Source organism: Perognathus longimembris, chromosome 7, assembly GCF_023159225.1.
Source record: "Perognathus longimembris pacificus isolate PPM17 chromosome 7, ASM2315922v1, whole genome shotgun sequence".
Lineage (NCBI taxonomy): Eukaryota > Metazoa > Chordata > Mammalia > Rodentia > Heteromyidae > Perognathus > Perognathus longimembris.
This window is the reverse complement of record NC_063167.1, coordinates 20,866,073-20,879,941: the sequence shown is the minus strand read 5'-3', so window position 1 is coordinate 20,879,941 and position 13,869 is coordinate 20,866,073. Positions and strand designations below refer to the sequence as shown.

General features: G+C 44.6%; 1 protein-coding gene across 1 annotated transcript in view; it reads left to right on the top strand.

Moving 5' to 3' along the window:
* Csmd2 (CUB and Sushi multiple domains 2) overlaps window positions 1–13,869 on the top strand; it is a 519,739-nt gene that overhangs the window by 485,919 nt on the left and 19,951 nt on the right. The window contains exons 54-57 of the mRNA XM_048350831.1: window positions 3,960–4,133; window positions 5,509–5,697; window positions 7,010–7,183; window positions 10,103–10,285. Coding sequence (XP_048206788.1) covers window positions 3,960–4,133; window positions 5,509–5,697; window positions 7,010–7,183; window positions 10,103–10,285 — 720 coding nt within the window. The remainder of the gene's footprint in view (window positions 1–3,959; window positions 4,134–5,508; window positions 5,698–7,009; window positions 7,184–10,102; window positions 10,286–13,869) is intronic.

Below are 13,869 nucleotides of genomic sequence, written 5' to 3'. Positions count from 1 at the left end.
CACTGTGCTTGGATTTTATGCTTGTTCCTCTGCTTCCAAGTAATTTAAAGTTTGTAGCATTCTCTGTTTTCTAGCTATCCTGCAGACTTGGGGGTAGGGGTACTTGTGTTTGTTCTTATTAATTCTCATTTTGGGGATTTAGGTGATCATTATCCTTGGCTGCCTAGAAGTAATTTGGAAAATTATTCACTTTTTAAAGTTCCCTGGTGAGAGCCTTTATGTAAAATGCAAGGATTTGTTCTTAATTTTTATAACATGGATTTTTATTTTGTAATTCTTTGTCGTCTACATTTGATCTTTCATATGCAAGTTAGGGCAATAAAATAATGAGCCTTTTGTGTAGCAATGGGTGAAACATGGTCTTAGTGACTTGTTAAGTATTAGGTTTATAGAAGCAAGATCCATCTGTAGCCATTCTTTTAGATGTGTCTTTAAGAAAAACACACATTTATTTCCAGTTGAGGACACAGATTCAAATGCTTTCAGCAAATTGTCACATCAAGATATTTGTGTGTAAATAGTGTGGGATACTGGGGCCTCGCTTAATGATGCTCAACTTGAGGCCTGGGCTGTAATAATGATCAGTGCAGCCCAGAGTTGGGCCTTTAGGTTTGGGTCTGGATTGCCACCTGGGTTCACATCCCAGCACAGTGTGCAGTCATTCACATGACTCTTATGACTGCAGATAAGTTGCCTTCTATTAATCTTCATTCCCTCATCTCTGAAAAGCAGGAACCTCAGAGACTGCTGTGAATTTTTGCTGAAGGCTAGCACTCTGCCACTTGAGCCACAGTGCCACTTCTGGCCATTTTCTATATATGTGGTGCTGAGGAATCGAACCCAGGGCTATGAAGCAAGCACTCTTGCCACTAGGCCATATTCCCAGCCCTGCTGCGATTTTTAAATGAATTAATACATGTCAGTGGTTGAAATGGTACTGGTGTTATACTGGTGACAGTGCTGATACTGTGATGATGATGATGATGATGGTGGTGGTGGTGGTGATGGTGGTGATGATGATGATGATGATGATGATGATGATGATGATGGTGGTGATGGTGATGATGATGATGATGATGATGATGATGATGATGATGATGCAAACAAGACCACAACAATGTCAGGAATTATCTACCACTTGTCCCACCACAGAACCCATTATCCCTGTGCCAAGCCCCACTCTGTCCTGGAGCACAGATTTTGTGTGTGGGGTGGAAAAGAAGGCAGAAGTAAGAGAATAGGTTTCATGTTTCCTCTATGCTGATAATTCACTCCCATCACACATAAATTCAAGGTTCCTAGTATCAACCCAAATCACACTCTCCCAGCTCTCCTCTGCACTTCCTCTACCAGCTCTCATGACCTGTCTCCACTCAGCTGCTTTATGCCTTTATCTTCTATAGACTCACAGTCCACCACCTTATTTGTAGTGTAAACACACAGCTAAAAAGCTATAAGGATGTCCGCATGCAGGGAAGCATGTTTCAGAACTCCAGGGAACCAATTAGAAATAGAGCTCCATGAACAAGTCTCCTTAAATCTCTGAAAGTCTGTTTGCCCATGGAGAAAAGGATGGTACCACCCTTGGAGAGAGAGGGATCAAATATATTAATGCCTATAAACCTGAACCATGGAATGATCTCAGTCTCTTATATTGCAAAGGTGATAGTATCTATCAGATAACAAAACCTCCGACTTCCTGCTTTCCTACCCACACTTCCATCCTGTCTGCATTCTCCCTTGTCCTCTCCTCCTCTCCCTTCAGTAGTGGAAGAAGCTCACTCCTAGCCCAGGTGAATTTCCATCTCTCCTTCCTCCTCAGTGAGCTCAGTCTAGTTTTACTTCTTTCTATTCTGCTTCCCCAACCTTTGTGCAGGTTCCGTGGGCCTATAAGACTTAGTCAACACATTCTTCCTTAGCACCTTCCAGGAGCCAGGCATTGTGCTGGATGTTGTAAATAAACATTAATTGAATGTGCCATGATCTCATCCTTAGGAAATTTAGGTCCAACGTGTCTGTGTGCTCAAGCTCCAGTTAAGTGCTCAAGCCTAAGCAACACCACTACTTTTCTCCTAGGGATTCCTTGTCCTCCACTTTGCAGCTGGTTTTATTCCCAGCAAAAGTAGGCTGATTGTGTGTGTATGCGTGCGTGCACGTACACAGGCTTATTCTAAGAAATCAGCCATGCAGCTGTAGAGGCAGCCAAGTACAGAATCAGCAAATAGATTTGGGGAGGGATGTGTCTTGGAGCCCCAGCAGAGAATTGCTATTCAAAGTTGAAGGCTATCTTCTGGCAGAAGCCTGTCTTTCTCCTCCAGTGAAGTCCTATCTGTGAAACCCATCAACTCATTGTGTAAGGCCCACCCATTATGTAAGGTGATCTCTTTTACTCAGCCTCTGAATGTAAATGTTAACCTCATCTTTAAAATACCTTCAGCACAATGTGGAGAATATGCATGACCATATATCTAGGTACCATGACCTACCCCCATTGATATAAAATTAGCCATGACACAGCTGTGCTGCTTGAAAAAGCTACCCATTCACATTCTTCCTACCTTTTCCCTATATTAGAAGCAAAAAAACCACTATAGAGTTCTTTCTTTATTACTTCTTTTCTGCAACCAGAAATGACCTGCCCAGCAACAGAAGCCCTCGTACTGGGCATGGTGCACCATCCTGGGGACCCTGCTGCCCAGGAGTAGCAGGACAAGATCTGGGAGTGATCAGAGAGCAACCTCAGGACCCAGAGAGCATAAGAAACTAGTGTTTGGGCAGGTGCTCCTGTGGCTTCTTGGACAGAGCCCATGTCCTGGGATTGTAAGGCAGATAGTGAGCTAGATCTGCATCTCAGCAGATTCCCAGTCACCAGTGATCCCAATGATGGACACTCTTCTGTATTCCTCTTACTTGACCTCCTGGGGAATTTAACATGAGGTGGTACTGTGTCCTGGCATTGGTGGCTACTGCCCATACTGCCAAGCTTTGCTAGATTATGTATTACCCCTCCTCAAGTCCTTTTGCATACTTTTACCTACCCATATTTAAAAAGGTGGCACCCCAAAGGTGGTCATCCCCAGAAATTCTTCTCTAACTTTCCATGAGTGCTTTGTAACCTTTAGTGGTATGGTGTAGTGTCGGGCTCACTCTCCACATCCCCACCTTTTTCCCCGGGGAGACGCCAAGCAAGCCCCAAATTGTGAGGGACAGTCGGCTCTGCTTCCCCCGCCAGCAGGAGAGGCAAAGCATGACCCTATCAGGCTAAGCTGAGCTGAGGTAGGATGCCAAAGATCCCCGGTCCCAATCCCTCTCATGTTTAAGAGCAGACACCAGACATGAAGATCTCGGGCAGCTGGTCCGGTTGACTACCAGCCTCAAAGGATTTTATTCAAGGGAGGGGTTTATATAACAGTAATGGCGGGCAGGAAAAGGAGGGACTAACTGGGTATTAATGATTGGCTAGTGAACTGTCCATCACGGTGATGTCACGGAACTTCCTCTATGGGCGGAGACCACAGCCCCCCAAGGACCGGGTCTCTGGGGTCTCCATTGCCATTACACAGGTGGCCGAGAGGGAAGGTGGGGCTGGTTTGCTTCTCTTCCGGCAGAACCCGGAAGATGGGAGTGGCTAACTTTCACACTGCCCCAGGGTTGGAGGAAAGGCAGCGTCTCAGGACCGCCCTTTCCCCCTCAATGCCCAGCTGAATCCCCAACAGTGTAGCTCATGACCCTTTGCCAATCTGGTGGAAGTGAAGGATCTTCAGCTGGCTGCCTGTACTAAATCCCATGTGTGTAATAACACTGTGAAGCTTATCCTCATTCTCCCACCAACCACATAGACATGGCCAAGACCTACTCTCTCTGGAGACCCAGTTCTGATGTCATGTCAAGGAGAAGAGGATGAATCTGCAAGGTATGTAATAATCACAAGGCTTACCTATCTTCTCTTTTGGTTACAGCAATTACCTGTGGGCACCCAGGCAACCCTCTCAATGGCCTCACCCAGGGCAACCAGTTCAATCTCAACGATGTGGTCAAGTTTGTTTGCAACCCTGGGTACATATCTGAGGGGGCTGCTAGGTCCCAGTGCCTGGCCAGTGGGCAGTGGAGTGACGCACTGCCCACCTGCAGAAGTGAGTTGCCTTTCTTGTTTCCCTTCTTTCCTCACTACCTCTGACATCTATGCTAATATAACCCAGGAGTGAAGGCCAGTGAGTTCAGTCCTGATGGTAGTCCCATTCAGACAAGGAACTCACAGATGACAACTTTCTCCAACTCCTAATTACACAGCTGTGTAAAATTTCAACATGAATTACATAAGAAAGTCAAAACTTAATTTTATCTTTCAAGACTTGCTTATATTTCATGGAACAAACTATTTATCGTTGTAAAGTCCCATTAATTTTATTTCTTTTCTTAATACAGAAGTTTTATTTTCACATATAAACAAGCAATCTAGAAGCAGTACTGTTTCTGTAGCTGCTCAATGAGGTCTAGAGAAACATCTTGGTGATTCCCCCATGGCTGCAAAACAGCTGAAGCTCCTTTGTAATGACATTAGATAGAGCCCAATGCTCGAGGAAAATGTGAAAGCAGCAGAACTGGAATTAAAAAGTAAAAAAGCAGAGTAGTCCAAGAATTAAGATTAAAGGGACATGAAGGAAATCAAAGCTTCAAGAGCTAGACCGCGGAGAAGATATTCTGGCCTCATTTGGATTACTTAGGAAGAAACTTCTAAAGCTTCTAAAGGCTTTTTATGACAATGCAGTCAGAGGCTTGTCAAAGGAAAGACTACTAGATAAAGCCTTATCAAAGAAAAAAGGGCACCTTCCTGGCTCACTCCATTCTGAATGTAAGACTCCAGTAAGAAAATGAGCACACAAGTGTTTTGAAAGCCAAAACATTTATTATAGGTTATGGTTCATATTGTCATTATGCTAAAATTATGCTCTGATTTTTTTTAAATAAAACTGCTTTGGAAACACTTAGACATTTTAAAATCAATTGTATTTCCCAGGACATTTATTGTTCCCTGAAATATGCATAAAAGTGATTCAACCCATTTCCAAAAGACACCAGCTGCCATTCAAGTCAGTTCAAAGGTGTCACTTTTACAGTGGACAAGCTTGCTGTGTGAGCTACACTGGGCCAGGGACCAGGTATATAGAGCTGAAATGTTTGTACCTTCCATGAATGCAAGTATAGGAAGAAATCACAGTCCCAACTGGCAGTCAGCAAGGGCACTAAAGATGGCAGAGCTAGCCAGTCCATCCAGCCTTTCTAAGGATAAATGAGCCACTTGACCAGGTGACTGAGGTGGACAGAAGCCTGCACTTTCCAACCCCGACCCAAACCCACAATGCCTATAGACAGGACCTCCCTTGTAAACTACTTTTGGAGGATTTTCTGGGCTAAGAATGCCTGTCAGGACTTCTGAATTTTCATTTGAAACCTGAATAAAATCCTCCCACCCAAGTTTCTATCTCTAGTTATCCCATTCTCTTGCAGTCATCAACTGTACAGATCCTGGGCACCAGGACAACAGTGTCCGCCAAGTCCATGCCAGTGGCCCACACAGGTTCAGCTTTGGAACCACTGTGTCCTACCAGTGCAACCATGGCTTCTATCTCTTGGGCACCCCAGTGCTCAGCTGCCAGGGAGATGGCACCTGGGACCGACCCCGCCCACAGTGTCTCTGTGAGTAGATGCATCTGCTTGGAGTGACTGGCAAGGTGTGACCTGTCACATCATACCTGTGTGACCTGCACACATGCATGTGCATGTGTGTGTATGAGTGTATGCATGCTGAGGAGTCCCCATGGCATTAGCCCTGGCTGCTTCTTGGCCACAAAGACCCTTTTCAAGAACTGCTAAGTAGCTCCTCACCGATTCATGTGCTCACTTCCTGGCTAGAGGCTGATCCCTTTCCTCTCTCCACTGTTGCCACTAACCTCTTCAGCCTTCAGAGGTCCCTAACTTTAGAAGGAAGCTACCTACCAGGCGCCTTCTCCTCATTTAATTGCTTCCAGGCTTTTGTTATTGTTTTTCTTAGTGTTCTGTCTACAATTATTTCTTTTTTCTTTCATTCTCCCCCCCTTTGGTTTACCCCCTGTTGTCACTGTTTTTTTTTTTTGGTACCCTTTGTGTTGTATATAAATTTATCTGATTTGTGGATGGGAAGGGGAATCACAGAAATGGTGAGACAAAGGACAAAGGGTGAACCAATGCAACAATGATACTCACGAGTCACTTTGCTAGAAATGAACTTTACAACTTGGGGTGGGGGTGGGAGGACCCAGGGGAGGAAGGCAAGAGAAAACAAGAGAGAGAAACACTGTTTGAAAAGAAATGTACTCATTACCTTACTTATGTAACTGTAACCCCTCTCTATAGCACCTTTACAATAAAAGAAAGACAATATCCAAACCCCCTTTCCTTTGGGAAATTGAAGAAGAAATGCCCAGCTCTGAGGGCAGACTAGCCTGAATGCAAGCTGTAGATTTTACCATTTAACAAGCTGTGTGGTTTGGGAGAACTTTGCTCCCCTTCCAGATCTGTGGTTCCTTCAGCTATGAAAACAGTGATCACATTTAATTCTATAAAGGATTAAATGGTAAAGATCTGCACAAATGGCTCATTTGTTATCTGGTACATAAAAGCTATTTCATAAGTAGTTAACTGCATCAGTTATTGTTAGGAAAAGTTATGGGGACCACATGGAATGAAAGGAAGTTTGAAGAGGTGCTCAGGACCAGGGCATCTACTGGTAGTCTCTCACACAGCCTTATGGAAAGACCTACTATGTGCTGAGCAGGAATTACTCTTCACTAGGCTGATTTGGAAATTGTGCCGTGAGGTGGGCAGGTGCCCTCTGCTGGTGAAGATTTATGCTCCAATAGAAACCCAGGGTTTCCCTTCTTTCCTGCCCCCATGACAAGGAGCCTAGCATGTGCAAAGTGGTGACAGTTCATCCCTGTGGAGTTGCTGAGACATTTGCCCTTCCTCACAGTGGTGTCCTGCGGCCATCCGGGATCCCCACCTCATTCCCAGATGTCTGGAGACAGTTTTACCGTAGGGGCAGTGGTGCGTTACAGCTGTACCGGCAAGCGGACTCTGGTGGGAAATGCCACTCGAATGTGTGGGCTGGATGGACACTGGACGGGCTCCCTTCCCCACTGCTCAGGTATGGAGCATGGTATCAGGGAGGGCTTCTGGTGGAACTCTGGCTGGAGTTCCCCCTAGATGGGGAAGGATCATGCCTTTGGGATTCTTATTCCATCTCTCACAGGTAGGGAGCTCTCAACTGGACATCAGTCCTTGTGGTCTGAACCCAGTTCCTCCCCTGGCTGAGCTCATACAGCTAGCCCATACAGCCAAGAGATTGCAAAATTAGGAAAGGCACAGCTTTGTGAGGCAACCTGTGGCCACAACTATATCTAGACACTTGGCTCTATGCATGCCTGTTGACAGGCCCACTGCTCTATTCTTTTATGTTTGATACTCCTGGGCCTCAGACGCTTGCCTTCTTTCCCCTAGTGCCTCCCCAACTTGTCTTATGTTCTGGCTGCTGGGTAGGGATACAGTCTTCTTCCCCATTGCCCAAAGATACCAGACCCCTGACTTTTCCTATTAGTAAATTCATTTCTCTACTAATTTCTGTAAAGACACTGGCATGCTAACAAAATAACAAATGTGAGGAACTGTTAAGGCTCCAGTGTCCATATTATCCAACACAGAGCTCCATCCACAATGTCATTTAACAGAAAAACAATTGAAAGGGAATTATGCCACCAATAACAGAAAAACAACAGATCAAACAATGAGCACTCACTGCTTTGTCTTCTTTGAGGTAAGCCTGTCTGGCTTGAGGAAGGGACCCCCCCCCCCCACACCCGGGAACATCACCCTCAAGAGAACAGCCACTCGTGTTACTTGAGGCTCCACAGGGAGGCCACTTTGATATTGAAAATTAACATGGCATTGGTGGCTCACACCTGTAATCCTATCTACTCAGGAGGCTGAGATCCAGAGGATCACAGTTCAAAACCAGCCTAGGCAGATGACCATAAGACTCCATCCCCAAAATAACCAGCAAAAAGTCAAGCTAGGGCACTGGTGGCTCACACCTATAATCCTAGCTACTCGGGAGGCTTATATCTTGAGGATCACGATTCAAAGCCAGCCTGGGCAGGAGAGTCCATGAGACTCTTGTCTCCAGCTGACCACCAGAAAACCAGAAGTGGAGCTATGGCCTAAGGTGGTAGAGTACTGGCCTTGAGCACAAAAGCTCAGGGATAGCATCTAGGCCCTGAGTTCAAGTTCCATGACCAACCAAGAAAAAAGCCATGCTAGAGATGTGGCTCACATGGTAGTGTTCCAATAAAACAAGTATGTGAGACTCTGAGGTCAAGCACCTATACCAGCCAAAAAAAAGCAAACTAGCCCCTAGCCTCACTCATGCCAGTCCCCTTCTTCACATAAGATGTCCAGCTGTTCTTGCAGTATGACTTTGCTAGGTAAGTTCTCACCGGGTTTAGAAGACTGTCTGAATGCTGGGCCAGATGCTCATTTAGGTCTTTCCAGAAAGGAGAGAGTCCCAAAGCCACTGTTTAAGGGGGCAGTTGCTTTCTCAGGACAATCCCAGACATGCCATTCTATATAACTCCTAGGTCTTGGGCCTCTTGCCCCTGCTAGTCTCATTAATCACCTAAGTGAACAGGTCTACAGAAGAGCCATGAAGATTCCTTTTGCTTGAACAGAGGGAGCCCTGTGAAATAGATATTTTTTCCTTTGGGCCTTATGGAGGAAATGAAGCAGGGAGTGCACAGCAGCACCTGGGTGTCCACAGAGCGCGTGCCAGCAGGAAAGGGAAATAGCATTCTGAAGAGGAAAGGGGCCCAGGACACATTCGTGTACTCTTCCCTCTGAATTCTTCTCTGAGCTGTTAGGTTACCAGGGTTCTTAAAGTTTATGCAGTCTGTCTGGGAGATCTTCTTCTCTGTGGAAAGGAAATTGAAGAGTAGTAGGTTGGAAAGAAACCAGAAGAAAACTTCTAGTACTTTTTGTCCATTAGTGTATAAGATCAGCCATATGGCCATTCTTCTGACACCCCCCCTCCCAGCATGAAACTTAAAGACTCTTCTATCCCCAAATATAATCTCCCTTCACTTGAATTGTGCTGGAAAAATATTGCAAAGACAATTATTGACTGGAATAGAGAACTAACAGTAAACCTTCCAAACCCTGTTGAGGGAGCTGTTGTTATTTTGTGACCTCCTAAGTGATGGTCTAGAATGTGGAGAGTCTTCCTTGACATCCAAAGTCCCTTAAGAGAGACTAGAAGCCAGAGGTCACCTTGGGAGCATGAGAATGCAAGGAACCTTGAGGAGGAAGTAGTATTCATTCACTAAGGGACATGCATTCCCCTTTTCAATCTCTGATCTGGAATAGTCCATGGAATACTTAGTGTCTTATCTTCTGTATGTCCATCAGAGATGATAGGCACTTAGGAGACCAGAATCATAAACGGAGCCTTCCTACAGATCAGTGGGGGCACAATGAGAATGAGTCCTCTAATGTTAAAGCTAAAAAATGAATGAGCCTTAAATGCCTTAGAAAAGAAAAATAGGCCATCAAGAAATAGCGCTAGGTATGGACCCATGGACAAAATAGATTTAGTTCCTTCTTTCCTTAAATTTCACCCAGCTTGTCTTTTACAATATCATCTCCTGTTACTCCTTAAGTTCTGAGTCCAATTTTTGAGCTTCAGTCTGTGCAAGTAGAACCAGGTAATGTATTACAAAAGTGCTGGAGTCCTTGAGCCTTCAGCCCCTGGACCATGATGGACATTTCAGGAGTTTGAGCCACACTTCAGGAAGTTTACTGTCCCTGTCCCCAGCCTAGTCACCTTCGTTGATGTAAAGAACTGCCATCTGCAGGCTGGGGGTGTGGCTCACATGGAGTGCTTGCCTAGCAAGTCCATGCCCTGGGATCAATCCTCAACACTGCTTCCCCTTCGTGACAGCCCCATCTTTCTCTCTCCCAGTCCTCTGCTCCCTCTCTACCACGCACAAGCCAGGGTTTATTTGCTGCTTCTCCACAGGAACCAGCACAGGTGCTTGTGGGGACCCTGGGATCCCAGCCCATGGCATCCGACTGGGAGACAGCTTTGCCACAGGCAGTCTGATGCGTTTCAGCTGTGAAGCTGGCCATGTGCTCCGTGGATCATCAGAACGCACGTGCCAAGCCAATGGCTCCTGGAGTGGCTTGCAGCCTGAGTGTGGAGGTAATGTATGTGATCATTCTGCTTCTCCCCTTTGCCCCACCCTAGTGTCCTCATCCTCCTCCCACTCCAGTCTCCAAGAACCTGTTCTCACAGAAAAACGTCATCCATGCCCCCCCCCAACTCTTGGTTTGGTGGGGAGTGAATACTAACATATAACTTGTGTTCATTTCCATCAGTCATCCACAGATGACATATTCCTACCTCACCTAATAAGGAAAGGAACCAGAAAGACTGAATTGAGCCCATTAATTCATACGTTTCTCATATAATTTCATTTAACCACTATGTGTTAAATGGTATAGTTTGTGCTGAAGATGCATTGGTGAAGGAGACAGACACCCTACTATGGTCTAAAAGCTTGTGTCGTATGCTCCTCCCACAGTTCATTTGGTAAAATCCAGTCACCAAGGTGATAGGGGATGGTATTAGGAGGTGGGACCTTTGGGAGGTGATCAGGTGATCAGAGCCCTTGAGAATGGGATTAGTGCCCTTATACAAGGCTAGTTTACTGAGCTCCTTTCCCCCTGTCATGTGAGGACCCTGCAAGGAGGCAGCATCCACGAACCAGAAAGCACAGTCTCACCAGCACCAACTCTGCAGTCCTTCATACTGGACTTCCCAGCCTGCAGAACTGTGAGAGTAAACGTTTGTCGTTTATATGCCACTCAGTCTTTGGTATTAGACAGGCTAGAGCAGGCAACCTGTCCAGTCAGAGCTTACTGTCCAAGGGAAGGGACCATTAAACCAACGTTCAAAATACCAAAGGAAATACAAATGGAGTATTTAAAGAATGCTTTAAAAGTAATCTGGGCCTTCATTGGTATTTTGTAAGGCTGCACCAATAAGAGAAACTGTAGGAGGTAACAAAGAGTACAAGAAATGTACCCAAGGCCTAATGTATGAAACTGTAACCTCTCTGTACATCACTTTGACAATAAATAAGAAAAAAATAATGAAGATGACTCATAACAAAAAAAAAGAGAAACTGTATTTGTCTGTACACTTATAAATGTCTAGAGGGAAGGGTCTGTTTTTAAAAATCTCTCTCCAGAGTCAACTTTTTGTGGCTGGTCCCCAAATCTCTCTTTGAAAAGTAAAGCCCATGTAACACTCTCTCAGTCAGGTGTCATTTATTAAATATTTTTATCTTCAGATAGTTGTACAAAGGAGTTACAATTAAACATGGTTATGCACACGGTGCATCTTCACCAGAGTTACCCCTTCCATCATTCTTATCCCCTCCCAATTGCCTCATCCCCACCAATCACATCAAGTTTCCCACTTCCTTTTCCATATGCATACATTGAGTATCAGGACTGTATTCATTCACCATTACTGTTTCCATTTGTCCACATTCCTCCCATTATGCCCCCAGAATATGTTTCAACTTCCTGATATTCATTTTGTCAAACTTTAATCATCAAAGGGGTCACATCACATACTTTATATATACATACCTTATATAGCTATATATACATATTTTAGTCAGTATATATATATATATGACCTTGTGTATATTTATATGGAAGGTTATATTTGGGGTCTAAGATCCACATATGAGAGAAAACATGTATTAAGTTGGTGATTTAATAGCCCAGAGAACAATTTCAATTGACTGAAAAAGCAGAATTTGACTATGGATAGAACCTAAGGACAAAAAGAACTACAAAGATTCCTTAAACTCTTTTCAGCAATCATATTGTTAGTAACAATATGAGTAACAATATTGACATTACTATGCTGAAAGTATTAAATGTGCAATATCATATGGGTAGAAATAAATACAAATTATTTACTGCCATTAAGGACCAAGATTTTCAGCATCAAGGAGCTCTAACCTACAAACCTAGAAATTATGGGGCGGGGAATATGGCCTAGTGGTAGAGTTCTTGCCTCACATATATGAAGCCCTGGGTTCAATTCCTCAGCACCACATATATAGAAAAAGCCAGAAGTGGTGCTGTGGCCCACGTGGTAGACTGCTAGTTCTGACCAAAAAGAAGCCAAGGACAGTGCTCAGGCCCTGAGTTCAAGCCCCACGACTGGCAAAAAAAAAAGAAAAAAAGAAAGAAAGAAATTAAAGGAAAATCTAATCCTAAATTTGAGTTGGTGAAATCAACATAAACACTTAATGTGTTTGCAATTTAAAAAGTTATTTTCCCTAGCTCTCTGCTTTCTAAAAGTCTAGAAAGGATGACTACTCAGAATGGATGACCAATATGAACCCTTGATGTTCAGATTGTGGTCTCCAACTCCATTCTCCATTCAAAGAAATCAGGTTCTTTGGAGAAATGGCTGACTGACTCCAGGGCTGAGGCATGGAATAGACAAGATAAGCAGAGATTCTAGTACCCCTACAGCAGGGAATCCACCAAAGATAACTGGAGTCATGTGGAAGGAAGTCAGGAACCAGCTTGAAGGGGCTCCCACTCACCAAAGATGGGAAAAGAATGGTAATGGATGGTAACATGGTAAGTGAGTCTAAGTCAGTGAGTCCAATATGTAAACTCATTGGTCACCTTTGGAACTTGCTATGAATTCATTACCCTTATGTCTAATTTTTTTTAAGGAAAGGGAAAGAGTCAAGCATTATCTAGCCTTCCTGCATGAATTGCATTTAGGGAAAGAAAACACAGTTGATGATGAGAAATTTCCTCAATTCTAGCTAAAACAAAAAGAATGATAGAATTGGACTATCACTGTTTTCTAATACAGAACCTGGCCAGTTGTAGGGATCTGATGAATCCCTATGTCGGGGGGATCCGAACTCCCTTCTCCCCCAATCTTCCAGGGGAGAATGTGTTGGGCCTCTGAGGACCCTTTCCCCTTCATCTCCCGGGGAAATGCCCGAGCCATTACCAGACTGCTCTAAGCTGGAGTGGGATGCCGAAATCCTTTCCTCAGCTCCCCATGTGTCAGGGACCGCAGGACAAAGATAACGGGGAGACGCTGTGATGGTTGGATGAGTCTCAAAATCTTTAATAGGGAAAGACACTTATATAGAGGAAATGGCGGGAAAGAAAGGGGGCTGGCCAAAGGGCCAGTCATAGGCTAAAGACCATGTCCATCAGGTGATGTCATGAAACTTCCTTTGTGGGCGGGACAACCCCATCATGGTGGCATGCACGTGTTCGTCCCCCAGGGGTGGGGGGCTTCTTTTCCGGTTGAGGCCCCACCAAGGCCAAAATAGTCCCCAACAGCCAGTGATCATCAATTATTGCTAAAACCATGAAGTGAGAACTTAATGGGATTTTTATAATACCAGAATAGGTGGGTGAGCCTGCCACCACTGGTCAGCCTCAACCTCACGAAGCAGAAAACAGAGATTCTGTGCCTTCTGATACAATGCAATAAGAAAGACACCCATCCACCTAAAGCAGCCATGCCAAAAGTAGTATATGATGACAGGAATGACAGGTCACCAAGAAACAAATTCCACAATACCTCACTGATACAAAATCCAGAAGATGGGAGCTCTACAGTACACATGCCCTGGTTTCTGTAATGAATAAATTACAGGAGACGAAACCATAATCCCTGAATTCAAAGTCTTAGAGACACACGAACCAAATGTCACAGCATTA